General features: G+C 38.2%; 1 protein-coding gene across 2 annotated transcripts in view; it reads right to left on the reverse strand.

The window, feature by feature from the left end:
- Nucleotides 1–1001: 1001 nt before the first annotated feature.
- Nucleotides 1002–21997, reverse strand: part of FCHO2 (FCH and mu domain containing endocytic adaptor 2) — an 84434-nt gene continuing 63438 nt past the window's right edge. For both annotated transcript variants that reach the window (XM_071581526.1, XM_071581525.1), the window contains 8 exons: nt 20997–21126; nt 15688–15799; nt 14932–15087; nt 13891–14023; nt 10715–10914; nt 8538–8602; nt 5368–5532; nt 1002–5116 (listed from right to left, as the gene is read on the reverse strand). In XM_071581526.1, the coding sequence (XP_071437627.1) occupies nt 5094–5116; nt 5368–5532; nt 8538–8602; nt 10715–10914; nt 13891–14023; nt 14932–15087; nt 15688–15799; nt 20997–21126 (984 nt within the window). In that variant the 3' untranslated portion in view covers nt 1002–5093. The remainder of the gene's footprint in view (nt 5117–5367; nt 5533–8537; nt 8603–10714; nt 10915–13890; nt 14024–14931; nt 15088–15687; nt 15800–20996; nt 21127–21997) is intronic.

Here is a 21997-nt window from a genome sequence, read left to right on the forward strand (position 1 = left end):
GTGATTTCCTTCTTCTCTCCTGTGAGTGTAGTGTTTGCTCTATAATACCTAGAGAAACTATGCCAGAGGAAGTCTGTTCATCTGAGGCAAAGTTTCTTATGTACAGCTTAAACTGAGAAATCTGCATTTTAGTCCTTAAATAAACCCAAATTTATTCTGTAATCTTAATATAAGCAGACATCCAGATTCTTGTCTCTTATCAAGTGACTCAGAGCATGGAACAGTGATTTCAGCAGGGTGAAAGGTGTGTCAGCATCTGGCCCTTGGGAATAGACTGGTGAGACTGTAGAGGGATGTCAGCTGCAGAAATGGCAGACCATGGACTATGACACTACTCCCGTGGTAATGCAGATTCTCCAGCACTTACTGTGTGGTTGTCAATCTAGGAATGGCTCATAAGCAAGAAGGGATTCAAGCATGTGTGCCAAGGGATTCTGACTGTGGAGGAGGAACTGAAGAATGAGATCAGGTGCTTAGGGGCTGAAAGTTATGTCTGTTCTTTGTCAAAATCTATAGTCCTGTAAGGAGCCAGAGAAAGAGAGTTCAACACAGGTGGAAGGTAAATAACAGTTTTTGAGTCTGGGTTGTGTTTTGGATTTTTTTTTCCCAAGTTGCACTAGTGCATCTTGCCTGGATGCAATGTCATCACTACTAACACTGGGGCAACCTTCATATTCCTGTATTAGTGATGACTATTCATCTAACCTACCAGTGACAGTAGTGGGAAGCAGAAGAGAAGGTTGTGGGTATTATATAAGTAGCTTATCTAATAGCAAAGCAGAAGGGGACATCTGGAGGGGAGAATCAGCAACTGTAAAAATGAACTGCTTCCTTAACCAGCCTGGAGAAACAATTCAGTCATCACTGAACACATTACCACTGCTAACTTTCTGGAGCAGCCAACATGACTTAGGAAGTAAGAACTTCAAGAAGGCAGTTTGGGAGATTCTAAGAGGAAAAGTTGAATCATAATCAGAGTGGTGAAATTGTCAAGATTTATGGCATATGATTATTTAATTGTTATAAAAAACTGCTCAGCTTTATTACTTAGAACTAAGTTACAGCACAAGATGGTTGAAAATAAATACAGCTAGGACAATGTCAAACAAAAATAATATTTTAGGTTACAATAACTAAAATAGCCATCCCAGATTTAAAAACAGAAATAATGGATACTGGGGCATTGAAAGCAGCTACAGAAAATGCAGAATTAAAGTATTAAGTGTCCAATAAGTAATCCAAAAGAGGCCTCTTGTGTTTTAAGATTACTTTATTCTTTTAAGACTATATGCTTTCTATTGGTTATTGAATGAACTAAGGGAGAACTTAAAAATAAACATATTAGTAAGCATGGAGGTCAAACTGAGCTGAAGAGGAATATTTAGTGTTGCACTAACATGTAGAGTTGAAGATAAACATTAAGTTTTCAGCTGAGAGACCTGGTAATCAGTCCAATAAACGGCACCGTGCAGTAAATATGTTATCTGCTGCCTTAGTACCTTGAACTGTTTTTAGCTTACACTATCCTTGGAGGAATTCCTGACTTTATCTCAAGCTTTGCAAATGTACAGGACTTGAAATGTCACTGTTTTTGGCATGATGCAAGACATTTCTTTCTAGTTAAATAGCAAAACTCACCACAGCTGTAACTTCCACACTGTTCCAGTTCATAATTAAATACCTTACCTCCTCCAAATACCATACATAAATGTTATTTGGCAGTGGTAGACGTGGTCAGGTTTCCCTGAAAAACTACCTGATAGTGTACTTAGGTAATCACAGACCTGCTTGAGCAGTGTAGAACCAGTTTGCAGTAGTTGTGAGTAGTATGTGGGCACAAGTCAAAAGTTAACAGATGTGCCAGAGCAGTCTCTGTCAGATCTGCTGTGTTTAAGTGCAATGAATACTAGAAGAATTGAGCAGCACCCTTTTATATCCCGAAACAATAACTGAAGATCCTGGGGGAGCAGAAAGCAAATGACAAGTGAACTCTGTGAGGCTCTTGCCTGTTCTTTGGCCACTGCTGAAGACAGACTACTGTGTTAGATGGACCAGTCAGCCTGACCACAGAGTGCTTGTTTTCTTCATTCCTGCCTGACAGCAGAAGATAAGAATCAAGCCATTGGACTATTGCTTTCCAGTATAACAAGAATGGTACCTGTATTGCAGTGATGCCCAACCAGCTGAAAAATTGAATTTAATAAGTCATTATTTACTAAACTTCTACAGGCCTTGGGATTAGTAGGAAACAGATTCAAACACATTTGTTGTTTCAACTTTTGCTCCTATGCTCAGAACAGAAGGGCTGTACTATACAGGCTGCTGAAGTAGTACTTAAAATGTCTGCTCATTTTGACTGGTGGAAAATAAGAAATCAGGAAGAATTACTTAAATCTTGTCACTAATTCTTTTCCTGAGCATACAATAAAGTATAGGCTTATTAAGAAAGACAAGGAATGTACAGCATTTGGTAGTACTATTTACAGAGAGCAGCTTATGTCTACAAAGTTGAGATTCTTCTCATAAACATATCTGCAGTTTTGCCTCATCTAATTTATTAGTTAAGCACATCAATTTAGTAAAGGCATGGACCATTACAGACATCTCAGGCATTCTAGTTTAGTAAGGATGCAACTCTTTGCAGAAGTCATCTTTCCATCCACCTACTCTCTTGTTTTTTAAATACAAAAGAGTTCATAATTATCTCTACTCTTTACCACTTAAAAATCAATTAATGCTTTTAAAATATTCAATACAGACACAGTTTTGTTCTATTACCTTATTGCTTAAAAGTTCTGTGGAACTAACTGCAAAAGTACAGGCAATATAAATCAGTATTTAAATTATATATTACATGTTTATTATGGGTGCAAAGTTTTTAGAATTTACATTTTATGAAAATTCAGAAGTATTTACAATTTTTGTAAGATAAACTTGTATGCTCTAATTTACAGTGTGATGTAGTAACAATTCATAAAAATTCAGATCCTTTAGAGTTGTGTTTACAAATTCATTTCCTTAGGAGGCAGCTACAAGGGATATTGCTGTATACATAGGCAAGAACCAGCTTGCTACATACCTTTTTTTTTTCTTCTAGTATCAGATAGTTACAGGTACTTTTTATATTGTTTTTGAGTTTCTTTACAAAAAGTTGATATAAACTTGTATGGCTTCAAAATTGTAACCTGCACCCAATGCAAATGTATGTGAAAACACCTGAATGAAGACTAGTTAAAAGTGCTGAAACATTAACTACTTCATTTAACTTTAGAATTAAAGTAATACTTGATTTGAAATAGCAATAATAGGTCTGGGTTTTAATTTATGAAGTATTGTCACTTTAATCAGTTTGATTACAAAGCAGATTACAATTTGAATTCCAGTAAAAAGGCTGTACCTTTTTAGGAGTTATAAATTTACCATCAGTAAGATTAGCAAATTAGAAGCCCAATATACTCTTCCAATCAAATCTAAAGTACAGTATGTTCTTAGTACTAACAATGAAACTCTCATCTGCAAAAAGGTCTAGTATACATTAGAATTTGTGTAGCCTCTACAAAGACACAATTTCTTGTAAAGCTTGCGCAGTTCATTTCACTACTGGCTTTGCATGAATTAACTCGAGCACATTTTACTGTTTTAATAGAGAATTTGAAATAATACTAGTATTCTAAATGTTCTTTTGAAATTCTCATATGCAGGTTATTGAATTATCTTGCCCCAAGGCTTTTGATTTCAGCGTCAAAAAAACCCCCTTGATAATAGAAATACACAGAAGATTTTCTAAATTACTGACTTGCTTTAAAAAATGTTAATGATGTCACGTCCCTCTGCCTAGGCTGTGACAAGCAGATTAGATGACAATAGAATATTAAACTCGGCAGTTATAGAAAAAAATGAATAGACAAGGCAGTATTTATCATCCTGCTGCCCTAAAATACTCCTAAAGTACTTTGAGTACATTCACTTCATACATCCCCAAAATCACTCAAAGTCTGAAGGCTTGCAGTCAAAGTGAAAAGTAATGCTGTTTGCTTTTAGAAGTTTGCTTTTACTATCATCAGTGATTTTTCCTGATTCTCATCTTTGGTGACCATAAAGTTATTTCATGAAAGTTTCCAAGTCCTGCATGATGCATCTCCCTTTACTACAGCCACATTTTATTGCAATTACCCCACAAGGAAGTAATTCAATATTATAAACCCCTTTTAAAACAAACTCCAGTTTTTGCAAATCAGCCTTCTAAATAAATCCCCATGAAAGAAATTGTTACAAAGTTGAGTGTATAATACAAATATCATGCTTTCCTCATGAAGAGACAAACTTTGAAAAAGGAAGTGAGGCATGTGAATATCAAACTAGATAGGCACAGGCTCTTTTGAAAGGCACAAATGTTATGCAATTCATATAAAAATAAATTAAATCTACAGCATCGCAATCACAAGCCCAAAAAATTTACTAACTGCAGAAGTAAATCTCTGCTGTGTTTTGCAATTTTGTAAGACATTGCACTTAGGCAAAAAAAATCCTATATAAAACAACTTACATGTTAATAATATATGATACATGGGAATCAAGTTATTTTTCTTTTATAGGTCTCTAACTTAGCTGGTTTTGTGGCATCAGTGGATAGAAGAACTACATGAGACTTAGCCTCTGCTATCTTAATGGCAATTAAAAGCTGACAAAGAATCTGAACAATGAATATTACTTATGGAAAGCTCAGGTATTTTCTACTTGATGTTCTACATTTTAGGTTTAATGCTTACAGTACAGCATAAAATTTCATATGCTCATTACAACTGTGGATTACTATTTTGACTTTATCTACATAAATTTACTAAATTTTCAACAATTTTTCCCAAATATTGCAGTTGATCATTTACAGACAGTGTTGAAGTTAACTTCAGTGCTACTGTAAAGTAATAAAGTTTTCAAAATGACTTTCAAAAGTGCATTTACTTTCTGTAGTTTAGCCTCAAACTAGGTCAACATTTTTGAAAAATTAATGCATATTAAAATAGTGTTTGAAAAGTAGAAAGGCTGGAGTGGGTTTCTTGCACTCCTTTGATCCAATGACTTTCACAGGTACATCAACAGTCTGCCATATACCGTCCTGAAATAAAAAAAAAGGAAAAAAAGGTAGGTTTTTTGCAGTCAGTAGATAAACCCCATTTTGTCAGTATTTTCCCTGGAGCAGTCTGAGTAACTATTGAAAAACAAAAAAACCAATGAAACATTTGTCACAGATGCTTTAACGAAAAGTAACTATTTACACATCACTCATTTAACAGTCTCCTATTTTAGAATTTAAGACTAGAGAAGGTATAATATTAATCTGAATATATAAGCCTGTCAGTGTCTTACCACTGGCAAATCTTTTCTTAAGAAGGGAAAGCCGATAGCCAGTGCCAACAAGCTCCACATCTACTCCTGAAAGGGTGCTTCCTTCACTGATGAATTGCACTGCAAGTGTTGCTGGTTTACTGGGTCCTCCTGAAAGTTCAAATTTTGCCCTGAGGGATCCAGAACCTGTAAAACAAAAAAAACTGAAAAGCTAGTTGTTTTGCAAGAACAAAGAGACCTCCCAACATTTTTAGTAGTAAGAGGTGTAACTAACATGATGACCTTTGGGTTCTATTCCTACTGGCAGTCCTACACAAATTTTCAAGAGATGAGAGTACAAGTGTTTTTTTCCAATACTGTTTAAGACAATGACAAGTGAACAATTAAAAGACATTTAAATAATTTACATTAGTGAATTATTTTAAAAGGAACATATACACAGAAAGTGTGTATTAAACAGCCTAGTAGTAATCACTTATTACTTAAAATATCTGATTGGTCCCTATTAATCATCATCTATATTTGCTGCACTGTAAGTACCTAACACCACCTGTCTCATGGCAGAAAGTATCTGATAGGAACATAGTATCTGCTTTTTACTATCAGATTTGAAAGCACATCAGAATATGCCTGACCTCCATGCCTGGCAGGGTTATGGAGCAGATCATCCTGAGTGCAATCACACAGCACCTTCACGGTGGACAAGGGATTAGACCCAGCCAGCATGGGGTTAGGAGGGGCAGGTCCTGTCTGACCAACCTGATCTCTTTTTATGATCAAGTGACCCACCTGGTGGATGAGGGGAAGGCTGTGGATGTGGTCTATCTGGACTTCAGCAAGGCCTTTGACACTGTCTCCCCTAATATACTCCTGAAAAAGCTGGTAGCCCATGGCCTGGACAAGTGTACCCTTTCCTGGATTAAGAGCTGGCTGGAGGGTCAGGCCCAGAGAGTGCTGGTGAACGGAGCTGCATCCAGCTGGCGGCCAGTCACCAGTGGTGTTCCCCAGGGTCTGTGTTGGGTCCAGTCCTGTTTAACATCTTTATTGATGATTTAGATGAGGGGATTGAGTCCATCATCAGCAAATTTGCTGATGACACTAAGTTGGGAGGGAATGTCAACCTGCTGGAAGGCAGGAGGGCTCTGCAGAGGGATCTGGATAGACTTGAGAGATGGGCTGATTCCAATGGGATGAAGTTCAATAAGGCCAAGTGCCGGGTCCTGCACTTTGACCACAACAACCCCCTGCAGCGTTACAGGCTGGGCACAGAGTGGCTGGAGAGCAGCCAGGCAGAAAGGGACCTTGGAGTACTAATTGACAGGAAGCTCAACATGAGCCAACAGTGTGCCCAGGTGGCCAAGAAGGCCAATGGGATCCTGTCCTGTATCAAAAATAGCATGGCCAGCAGGACCAGGGAAGTGATCCTTCCCCTGTACTCTGCGTTGGTGAGGCCACACCTTGAGTACTGTGTTCAGTTCTGGGCCCCTCAGTTCAGAAAGCATATTTAGGTGCTGTAGTGAGTCCAGAGAAGAGCAACAAGGCTGGTGAAGGGACTGGAGCACAAGTCCTACGGGGAGAGGCTGAGGGAGCTGGGGTTGTTTAGCCTGGAGAAGAGGAGGCTCAGAGGTGACCTCATCACTGTCTATAACTACCTGAAGGGAAGTTCTAGCCAGGTGGGGGCTAGTCTCTTCTCCCAGGCACTCAGCAATAGGACAAGGGGGCACGGGCTTAAGCTCTGCCAGGGGAAATTTAAGTTGGATATCAGAAAAAAATTCTTTCCAGAGAGAGTAATCAAGCATTGGAATGGTCTGCCCAGAGAGGTGGTGAATTCACCATCCCTAGAGATTTTTAAACGCAGATTGGACGTGGCACTGAGTGCCATGATCTAGTAAATGGACTGGAGTTGGACCAAGGGTTGGACTCGATCTCGGAGGTCTTTTCCAACCCAATCAATTCTATGATTCCATGATATTTAAAAGTTGTCTGGATGAAAGTATATGAACAAAGCCATTGAAAGAAATGCAGCTATACAGTAATGTACCCAGAGGAAAAAATATTACTTTTCTAATAAAGAAAAGGTCTGATTAAATACTTTTCCTCACACATTTCAGTTGATTTTTTCACAGACACCGGTGAAGTGTGATTCCCTTTGATACCATTATAAAGCAGTAATAGTTCAAAATTATGCTAAGTATATTACTGCAGTCAATGAAACACATTTTAAAGCCTCCACATTGTTACTAGTTTACAGTTTTTACACAAGTCTTTTCTTGTTCTTGCAAAAGTATGCTGGGGAAAATGATATTTAAATAATTAATAGTGGAATAATGAATGTCAAGTATTTTTACTTCTGTAAAAGAACTTGCTATTCCTAGTCAATACAGACTGCTACATGACAAAGAAAGCTAGTAATTGAAATGTTACTGAGGCTTGTGGTTTCCATATAAAACCAGTTACATTTACCAGCAATTCTGTGTTTTCACAATGTTCTTCACTAAATTCTCAGTAGGACTAAAGGCGTTTCCTTTACACTAGAGTTCATTTCTCCACAGACGCTTTGAGGAGGAGATGCTTCCCTCTGGCTCCTATAGTACTTCACAAAAATATTGCAGCTGCAGAGACTGCAAGGGTCGTGACTGCAGGTCAGAGAAAGGCAGCTGGGCAGAGGACAACTATCAGTACCTTACACAATACTGTATAAATTACAACTCTGAGCAGATGTGCAAAGATGCTTTTTTTTTTCGTGGAGTCATTATGGCCAAACCAAGACTCAAAATGTTGGTCAAGAATCATCTATCTGAGGACAGGAGTTCTGGATTATTTTTTTCTCTTTCCTTCAGTTCTTCCACTTAGCTTCTTCTAATTTATCCATGTGTGAAAAGACAGATATTAAACCTATTTTCATTTGAAAACTGCTCACTTCCAAATAATATGCTAAACTCCATTTTAGAGCTACTAACTGCTTTCAGGGGACTTAAATGTTTTCCCTTGTATAGCTAATTAATACATTTATATTTTGACATCTCACTATTAATGGGGTCTCTCAGGAGGCAATTAAGTGAGAAGGTGATGAACTGCTAAACAGGATACTGCATGAGATGGGTAAAGAAGCATGAAGTTATAGAGGCTAAAATGATTACCTTTTTACTGTTATTTTTTCCTGTGTAAGAAAACAAAAGAGTTTAACTTGCCTTTATTCTCAGACTTCTCTGAAATGCTAGATATTTTCCAATATGCTTTCATCTGGTCTGCATTCCTGTAAGAGAATGGTAAGTTACTTATAAGCACCAGTTTTAGCACATTACTTCCCTCAATTCCACTAGTATGTTTACAGACGTTTTTAAGTGGAGGTCTATAAAAATGTTCACTCATTTTAAAGTAAGTCTGTGGAAAACTACAGGAGGAAAAGAAGGAGGGGGTGTGCATTGATCCAGAACAGCAAGTTAGAAGTATACACTTCTTTATACATTTTACACAACACAATTTATACATTTAACGCTATCCTATGTCCCCATCTGTGGCTCCAAATTCAAAACTGTCTTCAGTCTCTAAAGGTAAGTTACCCTGGAAGCAGTTTGCAAGCTATGCCTTGATGCTTCATGATGATGGTACAAGGGGGAGCAATGTTGATTGCTCTCCCCTATGTAAGAGTCCTGGAAGCATGAAATTTATTCTATTTCAATTCTAGTAAAACTAATTGGTGCAAGTGACACTGTTTAAGCTGACTTCAAACACTGTGAAGGGGCACAAAAGGGCACCAAGCACAAGAGTCTCTAAGCTGACAGGGCATTTTAACTCCTGGAGCACTTTACAGCACTTCCATCAAAGGAAAGTCAACAACTTAGAGCTGTAAGCAGCATGAAGTGCTGATAGATTTGAAATGGCTCTTGGCATTGATGTAGCAAGACTGAAATGCTCATACAAGTAGCACAGTTGGTAGCACTTACTCACAGGAGGTCAAGAAATGCTTTATAGAAAGCACTTATTTCTGAAAAAAGACCAAAACTCCACCACTCAATCCATTAGATCAAACAGGTAACACAACACAAATACTAGAGCTGTTTGGGACATAACTGGATTTTTTTATTTTGTCAGCTTGCCAGGCTCAAAATTCTGGCCTTTGGTAGTCACCAAGGTAAAAGAGAGAATCTGGACTCAAATCCCCTAATCTGATGAATCAGTAACACAACTGTCACCAAGTCTCCCTAGCTAACTCTAGGTATTCTGGGTGGGTGTTCATGCTTTCACACAGGCTTCATCATAGAGGGGTTTGTGGAAGAAGATTGAGCAGGGAGACTGGCTTCACTACACAGTGTAGTAGTCATGGTGTTCTGGTAGGATACTGAGTCAGTCCTTGCTCAGAATAAGCTGAAGATTTTGTTAAAAGTGTCACTCACTTGAAATACGAAATCAAGATACTTTCAGTCCTGCCAGGATTTTGTTCCATGTAAAATGATACTATATTACTACTTTGTCCAATTAACACCCTTAAATGTATTGCCTCCAGAAACATTGGAATTTACCTGATAAATGCATCTGGTTTATTTTTCTTCTAAGCCTTGCTTTGTAAGGTAAACTGATCTATAAGAAACAATGTTAACAAAGTCTAGCTTCCTTCAATTTGGTATTCTGTGCCCTCTTCATGTTAAAAAGACCCTCTTGAAATAAACTGTCCAGGATTTATGTTACAGCTCTCCCACCAAAACACAGGGACAGTGATTGAATTCTGCTTTTGTTTCAGGACTGTACTGCTCTACTTGTTTTCACAAACTTGTAGTAACATAATCACCTACGATCTATGTTTCACTTCCAAGTGCTACGCTAAGTGCACGCTTAGAAGGTGGTGGCAGGTAACTGCTATTTGGGTAATAATCTGCATTACACTCAAATTGAGAGACAATGCTACCTGGTTTATGGAGAATTCCTCAGTTACTTAGGTTTGTTTTAAAACCATTTCCATTAGAAGCTAAGTTTTAAGCCAGAAGACTCAGGGAATCTTTTTAAGAACTGCATTTCTGCTACTTTCTCTATATAATCCATATATATGAATATATTTGCACATACACAAATTGGTTTTTAACCATTTCAAATTACTGTATTAAAATTATCTATCCTATCTGTTGCCCAAAGGAAAGCAAACATTGCAAATTTCATAAAGAGACTGTGTTATTACACATTTGGGATGGGGGCATATGGTCCCATTTTAGTCTAAGTGAACTGGCTGCACATGATCTCTTTCAGACCAGAAAATGTCTAGATACCTGACACTACACATCTTGCTATTTTTTTCCCCATAAATTTTTTGGGCTAGAATACTGATGAATGCACTGAAATGAAACTGAAAAAAAATCCTGAGAAATATTATTACCATTTTGCAGGTGGAAGTGATTGCATGTTTATTACTCCTCCATCTACTGGTACCACAACCTGGACATTAGACAGCATACTAGGCACATTCATAGACTCTGGATTGTATTTATAATCCACTCTCACTTCAGTAGTGCTAGCATCACATTTCCAGTAAGTTGCAAGATTCAATGGAGTGGACTGTATGCCATTTGAAGATACCTGTAAAAGAATAAACCATTGAAAGCAGCTTAATTGAAATATTCCCATTTTAGGCTGAATAGGGGATGATCATAACAAATAACTCTAAATACTGAGAAAATTCCCAGAGGACAATTGACCTCCAAGTCCTTAATCACAGAATTCTGAAGACTGTTTTAGTCTAAAGGAATTCTTGTTATTTTAATTTTAAATTAAAATAATCAAAGAAAAGTTTGAACTCCCTCAAGCCTATGAAGTTCCTTCCTGTTCTTTTACTGACTTTTGTAAGCTTTGTTTTTTTCTCATGTTCTTTCTTATACAAGCATGCTTGCAGCGAAATTACTTAATCCTTAGCAGTTGTGTGCCATGCCAATTTAGCTGCCCAGCAGCCAGCAGCAGAAGACAACAGCTGTCATTATGGGAAAGGTAGTCAGCAAAATAGTTCTTAACAATTCAAAGCATTAGTTTCCTGCTGCAGAAGGTCAAATGTTGCTTCTGTAGGTAGCTTGTGCTACTGCCCTTAAGCATCCCTACCACATTCTCAGTCTACTTGAGGAACCTTCTATGTCCTGCTCCACACTCTCACCTTTCCTTGGTAGTCAAGAAGCTTTTCTAATCTGACTGAGCTTCCGCATGCCAACACCTCATTTTCCCAAGAAGAATCCAGAATACTCATTTCAGTAAATCAAAAAAATGTTTTGTTCCTTCCATCCTTCTCAGAAGTTCTATGTGCCTAACATGTGTTTTGTAGATTTAGTATACCAAGATTTTAAACCATATTGTGAGGATGTGGAAACTCATCATGGCTCAGCTTCACGAATGCAGATTTGGGAAGGGCTCTCCCCACGTGGGTGTGCCCTTTGAGCCTGCAGAACTGGCCCCACCATTTTACTCCTAAGGTTCATCTGCCATGGCTGAGTGAGCTTGGACAGTGACAGTGAAGTCCTCAGGAATAGAACCTACAGTCCCTGGTATTGCCATGAAGTCTCCCATCCAAGTACCAACCGGCCTGATCCTGCTCAGCTTCCAAGATCTGACGGGATCGGGCATCAGGGTGGCATTTAACTGCCTACGTGGGAACTACAGTGTTACGAATAGCTGGACTGACAGCTTATTTTCAGGGTTTTTTTGTGAGTAGACAGTTGTCTCATATATTTAGATATTTCAATGAAGCCCTAGCAAATCCCTGTTCTCCCTTTGAGGTGATTCTGTCTTGAATATTCACAAAGGCTTTTTCTTGACAGCAAGAACATCACCTCACTGATTCATAGAATGGCTGAGATTGACAGAGACCTCCTGGAGGTTGTCTGGTCTGACCCTCCTGCTCAAGCTAAGCCACCTTGAAACAGGTGCCCAGGATCATGTCCAGACAACTTCTGAAGATTTTCAAGGATAGAGACACCATGCCCCCTCTAGGCAACCTGTGCCAGCATTCAGTCACCATCACAGGAGAAAAGTATTTTTGGCTGTTCAGAGGAAATTTCCTGTGCTTCAGTGTGCCTCTGGTTCTGTCACTGGGCACCAGTGTAAGCAGCCCAGCTCCATCCTCTGTGTGTCCTCCCTCAAGTATTGTGGCTCTTCACTAAGCTCCCTTGCAATGTGCTCCCTTCCAGTCTCCCTTGCAACGGACAACTCAGAACTGGACACACCACTTCAGGTGTGGCCTCACCAGTGTTGAGTGGAGGGGAAGGCTCCCCTCTCTTGCACTACTAGCAATATTTTGCCTAATGCAGACCAGGAGACCATCTGCCACCTTTGCAGCAAGAGCAGGTTGTTTGGCTCATGTTCACAATAGCTCTCCTGAGTCCTTTCCTGCCAAGCTGATTTCCAGCTGGTGGTCCCCAGCATATATTGTTCCTCCTCAGGTGAACTTCATGTTGAACTTCCTGAGATACCTCTCAGCCCATTTCTGCAGCCTGTTGAGCTCCCTCTGGAGGGCAAAATGACCGTCTGGTATATCCAGAGAGTCATTCCCATTCAGAGTGTCAGCAAACTTGCCAAGGACACATTCTGCCTCATCCTCCAGGTCATTAATGAAACTATTAAACAGTAAAATCAGTATTGACCTCAGGGGTTTACTGTTACTTAATCGCCTGCAGGTAGACTTTGTGCCATTGATCACCACCCACATGGCTCAGCTGTTCACCCAGCTTTCATTTCACCTGCTCATCCAGCCTATACTTCAGCTTCTCCGTAAGGATTCTGTGGGTCACAGAGTTGAAAACTCTCCTGAAGTCTAAGTATACAATATCTGCTTCTTTACCCTCGTCCACTGGACAGTCATGTCATCATAGAAGTTTGTCAGCTTGGTCATGCATGACTGACCTTAGCAAATCCATTCTGACTACTCCTGTTTTAGTACACTGTAAGAGGTCAGAATGCCACAGGTTCTCAGACAGAATTGCAGAATGGTTTGGGTTGAAGGAAACCTTGAAGATCAAATGGTACCAACCCTCCCTTGCCATGGGCATAGGTAATTTTCACTAGATTGGGTGGGTCAAAGGCAACCTCTGCCAGTAACTCACCATGCTCTGAGTAACAAATTTCTCCCTAATACCTAATCTAAACCTACTCTCTTTCAGTTGGAATCCATCACCATATATTAAAATTCATCAGCTACAGCATCCAAAACTTAGGTAAACACAAAATCAAACACAATACAAGTACAAACTAAAGCAAGCCTTCAGCAAATGTCTTAAAGGAAAATTGGACTTTGCTAACAAATACTGAAAAAAGCAGCATTTGATGCTTGCATGCATGAATTGAAATGATGCGTAAGAAAGCTGAAACAGGTCCTGAATTCATGAAGCATAGCAGGAATGTGCTAAGCCTGGGCAGAGTCTATGTCATTGTAAGCAGTGACATACCCAGAATTGGTCTGGATGAGGGATGACAGTTCATCTGCATGCTGGCAGATAAAGAATGATTCTTTTAATTTTGGAGTAGATAACAGATCTGGAATGCCTTAAAAAATTCCAAAGGAAAAAAAGTGTTTACCTGATACTTTAAAACATCCACATTGTAATAGGATGCAGATGGATTCTGCTCTGATAATTTCTTGAGGTAGACAGTTATGGCTTGCATGTTCATCCAAAAATCCTTAGTACTGGAATCACTTTGCGACTGATCACTACAAAGAAAGAGTACTAATTAGGGGTGAAGTATTAGATCACTCAAACAAGCATAATGAACATTTTAACTTTTTTGCAAAACATGCTTTTTCAGTGTAATTCACTCTGTCAGATACAGCTCTGCTAACATTTCAGTTACAAACTGTTGTGTAACAGCAATAAAATTTAGTTTTGTATTAATCATTCATTACATTAAGCATGAAGGATCAAAATGAAATGAAATACAAAATAACAGATGCATATGGTTTGATTCATTACTTCAGTGCTTTTGAAAATATTGCATTCAAAAGCATTTAACTAGTTTTCATATAATTTCTACAATAAATGAAATAGAAACTGCTCGGCTGGAACACATCTCTGCTAAAAAATTCCAGCTTCAGTAATTTTTAAAAAAACAGTATCTTCAAACATGATTTCAACAATTACTCTACTCAATCAGCAATCTTTTTTCTTACCAATTCTCCCAAGCATGTTGCTACACATCTGAGAGACAGTTATGCAATGCTTCTGATTAGTGCAGAAACGATCCAGCTTAAAAATATATGCGCAGGTGACCAACGAGAGTTGGTGAAGCTCCTACTACTTGTCTTCCATTTAAGGCTACTGTTTCATCATTTATTTTTACCATTGTTACAAATGTATAAAGAAATAATTCATAAAACGCACGCAAAAACACAGCTACATTTACAAATTATTTTTTACAGTTCCTATTATACTCAGCACAAGTTTCAAGGCCAGCAATCACCAATATTTTTAATGGTGAGAGAACTAAGCTGAACAAGATTAATTCAAGAAAATAAATTATGTGTAAGTAAATCAACTGGACTGTAAAGAATCCTGATTTACATACACAACTCATATTCTACAAATCATGTAGTTTACAATAATGACAAAACCCCTCAAAAACCTGTATACAAGTTGTGCATTTGGAAGAATTTGCTCTAGTTTGCTTGTGTTTTTCACTCTGAAGCAGAGCACAGCAGGAGATGGGTTGCTTGTGAAGACTTTAATAATCCCACTTGGGAATGATATTGTCATATCACCGGTAATCTTCACAATACATCTAAAAGAGAATGAAAACATCAGTTTCATTGCAACTCATTAGCGGCCTACTTTAATATTAATTTTAAAGCAATCAATGTATTTTCACAAGCTGATGAACTGAATTAAAACCAGAAAAACAATCTCAAATGAGTGTGACAATGTACTGTCAATTTCAACTTGGAAGTACGATGAGGTAAGGAAAGAAAAAAAGTTTAATACTTAAGCATACAGTAGTTTTGGTGGATATTTTTCAGGCTTTGAATACATGGCATAGCTATGCTTAGGCAAGGCCTAAATAGCATAGCAAGGGATATGACAAAGGGAATGAGGTGCTTTTATCTGCCCAAATTTACATGTAGCACCTACCTGACTATGATAAATATCCTTGTCATTCTCATTGTGAACACATTTCTGTAAAGCAGTTATATATGGACTCCTAGCAGGATGCAGGCCAACACAGAGCAATAAGCCACTCTTGTAATTTATACCAGGGGGAAATCCCCACCTTTGAATCCCCCTTCTAATATATATACATTTTCCCCCAAAATATAACAAGTAGACCCAGTGTCTTTTCTTATTATAACTTATTACATTCAAAACAATTCACTATTTAACTAACTTTGTGGGATCTGCTCCTTTAAAGTAGGCGTTAACAGATTCAGTAAGGGCTACTGCAACAGGCAAGGTGTCCTGGTTTCCAAGGCTGACTGGGCTGGGACCACGTGAAACACCTAGAATACATACAGCGTATAGGTTTAATTTTCAAAAAGCTTAGTGATAGATTTCAGAATAGTTGACTACATCTACAATTTTCACAAGAGGTTACTGCCATCAAGGTCACAGCAGCATCTGAAGTATTACTTGAAAAGTGTGTAGAAATACATAAAAATAGTACAGTACAATTGTACAACCAAGAACACAGGACTACTGGCAGATTATGTAGACAGACACAAGGAAATATGTATGAGGCGGAGGAACACTGCACTAAAATGGCTACTGCGGGAAGTGAACTCAACAGACCCAAATGAAATTAAGACACTGACCAGAATGTTTTTCTAAAAAAATCCCTACTGTATGCTTTTTGTCTCAAAATATGTATGATAAAATGGTCACAGAATTCACTTACAGTAAGAATGAACTTAAATGCAAATACATCAATATTGCCCCACATAAGTGAACTGTTGAACATTCTTTTAGTTTTTTCAGACAATGAACATTACAATTCCCAAGCAGAAATTGTTGGAGAAGTCTTCACTTTTTTCTTGTGCCTACACAACACAATTCCAATACAGAGCTATAAAAATCAACTCAGATCTCATGCTAAGGTATTTTGAAATATGTGTATACAAATGATGAAATAGGTTGCCATGGGATTTTATTTTCCACAAATTTTATGTGTGTACAGAATATAAAAAACAATACCGGAAGTTTTATCTTTTTTATTAAGGCAGCAGTGTAATAGAGAGCATCTTACTAATTTTTTCTGTACCGCTGCTGAAGTGGCCTGTATCACATAGTATTATCTATCACAAAGAAGGCATAATCTTCATCTTTTCAAAAAACAAAGCAAAACCAAACTGCTTCTGTATAATATTGCTCATGGTAAATTAAAAGTATTTACTCTAAAACAGTGGCTGTCCTTTCTGAGCTCTTTCAGAAGCAAAAAGGAAGTTGGGACTTTGTTCTTCACAAAGATGGTCTAGTTTCTCAAATTCAGAAATAAGTGAATGAGGTAGTAACAAAAAGAGAGTAAAAGACTAATTCTACCTCATACCTCACTCTCCATCAAAATTTCTTTCCTAACATAGTAAAATGTTCAGAATACTTCTCAGCACCATGAAAACATTTATGCATCATTTAGGCCCACTTTGATCAAAAAGATCTAGCCACAAGTGTTGAATACCAAAAATTCTTAGAAGAACAAACTACTATGATGCTGGCTACAAAACACTGATTTTTTTTTTTATTTTTCAATGTGAAGAGTGAGTTTTCTTAATTCTTTCAGACAATACATGGATCATACTTCCGAAGTCTTCTCTCTCCATGAAAACAACCAATAAAACTGATTCTCAATAGTCTCAGGAATTCAGAAATCATTATTTTAAGGAGTAAATGTGCAATAAACTAATGAGTTATCAATGACTAGAAATTCTGTTTAGTGAAATACTGAACTCCAGAATTATCCTCTGCTAAAGCCATAGCATGCACTCAGTGAAGGTGGTACTACAGTTGATTAGCTGTTTTACTGTCTTTTCCCCCCACTTTACTAGGAAACAACAAACAACTGCAGAGAAGATAGGAATACCTGGTAACAGGTGTATTAATTATTCAAAAATCTTTTCCTTGTGTACATTTTTCTATTGATACTTGAAAATTATGCCGAGTAAGGCAAATATATTAGTTATATGCCTATTGGTAAAAGATAAATACTGTTCTGTTGACTGAAGAGTGAAATTTATTGGAGATAATAACACAGTTTTTACTTTTTTTAGGAAACATTAAAGAAAATTATCTGGTTTTTTTTTCCTCTGAGTTCTGTTTAGGGGATTAAAAATGAGGTATTGTCTCTTTTGTTCTATTTCCCAGTGTTGGTCACCCTCCCGGTGTTGACTCATGAAAATCCATGCATTCTATGAAAAACCAATTAATTGAAATGAATAAATTGCTTTAAATTCAGCAAGGCCAAGTGCAGGTTCTGCCCTTGGGTCACAACAACCCCAGGCGGTGCCACAGGCTTGGGGCAAAGTGTCTGGAAAGCTGCCAGGTGGAAAAGGACCTAGGGGTGCTGGTTGACAGTGGCTGAGTATGAGCCAGCAGTGTGCCAGGTGGCCAAAAAGGCCAGAGGCTTCTATCAGCAATAGTGTAGCCAGCAGGACCAAGGCAGTGATCATTCCCCCAGTGATGAGGCTGCACCTTGAGCACTGGGTGGAGTTCTGGGCCTCTCACTCCCAAAAGGACATTGAGATACTGGAGACTGTCCAGAGAAGTGCAGCAGAGCTGGTGGAGGGTCTAGAGAGTAAGTTGTACGAGGAGGAGCTGAGGCAGCTCAGAGTTTTTAGCCTGGAGAAAAGGAGGCTCAGAGAAGATCTTAATCACTCTACAGCAACCTCAAGGGAGGTCATAAGAAGCTAAGCGTCAGGCTCTTGTCACAGAAAACCAGTGACAAAACAAGAGGAAACGGCCTCAAGCTGTGCAAGGGGAGGTTCAGGATGGATATCAGGAAGAATTTCTCCACTTTGAACAGGCTTAGGTGGTGGAATCACCATCCCTTGGGACCTTCAAGAAATGACTGGAGCACTTAGTGCTATGGTTTAGTTGACATGGTAGTGATTGGCCAATGGTTGGACTTGATCTTGGAGGTAAGTCTTTTCCAACCTTCATGATTCTATCATTCCATTCAATGAAACAAACTTACTGCTGAATCTAACTCTGGAAGTAATCCTTTTGTTGCCTTGCTGCTGAAAATACAATTCAATGCAGCAAAATCCAGCTTCAGGGTCTTCCAAGTCTGCTGTGAGGTCTCTGAGGGACAGGACATCACAGAGCTCCACCAAGGTGTCCTTGCTCCATCACAGGCTGCAGCCCAGCTCAAAGTTCCAGTTCTTGCACTTTTGGCAGTGACAGCAAATCTGGCTTAAATGCCCTGCCACCTGCCTCAGCCTGACCATCAGTATCAACCCCCAAGCTGTTCAGACACAAAAGCTGCTGACTCAACCATGTAAAGAGTTGCCTTGACAAACTCAAGGTGCAGACCAAAACTGAATGGGCAAATTAATAAACCCGATCAAATGGTTCTAGTTTGGTTTTGGAACAAAGATTCAGACAATTTTAATATTGGCTAAACAGCTGTAATGAAAATAAAATGTATTAAAAAATGTATTACCTTTATTCTGACTATATTCAAAGATTTGTATTACATGTAAATACAGAAACATTTTTATCTACTTATGTTATGAGGATAAGGACTGTCAAGGTAAAAATATATTCACTTTACTTGAAAGAAAGTAGTTACGACAAACCGAAGAATTAAAGCCAAGTTTCAGGTTGTTTGTAGAGCAGGGAAGGGGATAGACATTATATAAAAGTGTTATACCAAGTTCTGGTAAATTCATCAATATATATCTTGTTATGAAGTTGAGATTTCAAGCCATTTGTATCTGCCAGATACCAGAAATACCTAGAGAAACTTGTTTCAAAAGAAATACAACTTTATTAGATGTAGTGTATTAGGATGATTAGTTAAGACATAAATCTGCTTTGAGTACTATACCTGGTGGTGTCCCATAAAGCTTTTCAATTGTAGGAAGATTTCGAATCAAAAGATCATCCTCTATTACATTTAAATGAAACAAAACATTGCAAGGAAAAAAAATATTTCAAGCAAAAATAGATGTTAAAAATTAATATATTATAAAACCTCCTTTGCTAATTTAATTAAGGCTAAAGCATAAAATAAACAATTATGCAAGTCTTAAAAGTTCCCTTGCAAAAAAATAAACTAGAGTCAACTTTCCATTACTCATGAAAAATGGGGTAACAGGAACACTGGATTGTGCAAAAGTCAAAAGAATACAGACAGTATTCCAGAGTATTGTCATGCCCAAAGTCTTTCAGCTCTCTGCACTGCCTATTCTGTTTCTCCAGGACTAATTCATACAGTCAGTGCAGGTGGAACTGGCCTTATTCATTTTTTCTAGGTCAGATTAATAACAACGTCAAACCCCCATGTCAGCACACACCTTCTTACCTCCTTTCCTCATCTCACAGTTTTACTCTGTCACTATCTCCAGTAATATGCACAAACTCAGAGCTGGGGATATTGATGCCCCTGCCACAAATTTTTGGTTCCTTGGCACCAGGGCGGAGGCCCAAGGACGTGAGCCTGGATGAACTTGGCAACCAAAGTATCAGTTGTCTTTCTGCGATGGTTCTCAGCATTTGTGAAACTGGTGTACACTGAATTGTAGGAGCTAAGACTGGGCAGAACTTAGTAGTTTTGCTCCTGGACAGGGGGGAAACAGATGCACTGCTTTCAGTGCAGAACTCCTACTGGAAGCTGCACAAATCCTCTCCTGAGCTGCTAAGCCTGAGAGAGGAATCCCTGGCATCAATAACAATCAGAGATAATTGAAAAATAACTTGAAAATCTCATTTAACTTGGGACTAATGGGGTAAGAGTGTTCATTGAAACAATTTGATTCTGCTAAATAAACAAGTTAAAATGTCTTAAACCCTGTTCCCCTCACCCTAACAAAACCTCCACTAACTAAAAAACCCCCAATGTGTCTCTTCATCTGTTGTAACCAAATATCAAAACTATCCTTAGAAAACAAGAGAAGACCTTCTGAAATAAGTGGCAACACATGAAGATTTATTAGGTTTTCACCTTCAACTTTTTTGCTTAGTTGTTCGTTTTGCTTTTACTAAACACATCTCTTTAGCTTATATACTTAACTAATGCGAAGAAAAAGATGCATAGGTTGATTTTTTTGAAACTGGAATTACAAGACAACAAACAAAATTAAAAGAGCATAAAAGAACACACTTTTGTAAATATTTATATTCATTCAAATGTTTCAGTATCTCAAAATATTTCTGCACCTATACAATAACATCTTATGAACAAATACATGATAACATGTACTTGATGGATGTACAAGCATACCAAAATAAGAATTCAAGGAGTATTAATTTGGAACAATATTTCCCTAAAGAACATGCCATAATTGGATCTATGGTCTCATCTAATTGAATCCACTTTCTTGTCTCTCAGTGTCATTTAAGAAGCAGTTTTAGCAAATGATGCCTGAAGTAGCTAGATTCGCATAAGAAAAAACTAACTCTGACAAATGGTTTTCCTAACAGGTGTAACCTAGTGGTAGAGTTATCTTATTTCTAAAATACAATAAAAAGGTTAATTAAACTTACCAACTGTGGGTGTGTTTGCTGCACTGAGGGAAGCAGAAGAGGATATAGAGGAAATGCTCTCTGCACGTGCCAAAGGAGCTTGTGGAGGTGGACTTGAGTTAGAGGTCAATGGAGGGCTGAATGGCCTAGGCTGAACAAAAGAGATTAATAATATGACACAAACTGGTTTTAAAGAGATGAAAAAAAGACAGTAAACAGAAAAGTTCTTAGTTTCATGCCGCAATGAATTTCATGTTTCTGAACATAGTTCCTTTAATGACTTATCTACCCTAGTTTTAAGTGTAAAAGAGAGAACGCACATTTTCTAATGGAATAAATTCCACTATTTCACAGATTTTGATGAACAGATTTTTGCTTTGTTTCATGGAGATAAGCACAACATAGTATCACACAAGTGTAAGAATGAGGCTGAGGAGTGGGCATGGACTGTAGGAGGGAATCAAGATGACTCAAGACTCACAAAGCTCTCCAACTCATTTCCTGAAAGATCTGAAAGGACAGACTGCCCATGATAGCTAATTTGCATAGAAAGTGAGAAATCTGTCTTCAGGGAGGGGAAACTTATCTATAAAATGTATCCCCAGCAAGCCTGGGCCATGCCCCCATGACCCTGGATATCCCATCGGCAGACTGACAGTGGAATCAGGACTGGTGATCTCTTTTTCTCTCTTTGTTTCTCTCTCTTCCTCTAATTCATGTCTTCCTGTAATTCATGTCTATTCCATTATACAAAGTCCACTGCCACGTGCTTAGACTAACACACCAATTTCCACACCAAGTATGTAACTTAATAATAAAGGTTTGTGAGTTTTTGTGGACCCTCTGACTTTCATTGTTTCTTTCAGCCATGACCATTTATGAATCTTGGGTGCTTCCTTCTCCTTAAGGGTGGGACGTCACAGCAATTCTTTTTTTTTCTTTTCCCCCAGTCCTACTGCACTTGTTGCTGGGTATGTGGCTTAGATAAAGACTGTGGGACTAAATAGAGTTGACACATAATG

Source organism: Pithys albifrons, chromosome Z (assembly GCF_047495875.1).
Source record: "Pithys albifrons albifrons isolate INPA30051 chromosome Z, PitAlb_v1, whole genome shotgun sequence".
In the NCBI taxonomy this organism is placed as follows: domain Eukaryota; kingdom Metazoa; phylum Chordata; class Aves; order Passeriformes; family Thamnophilidae; genus Pithys; species Pithys albifrons.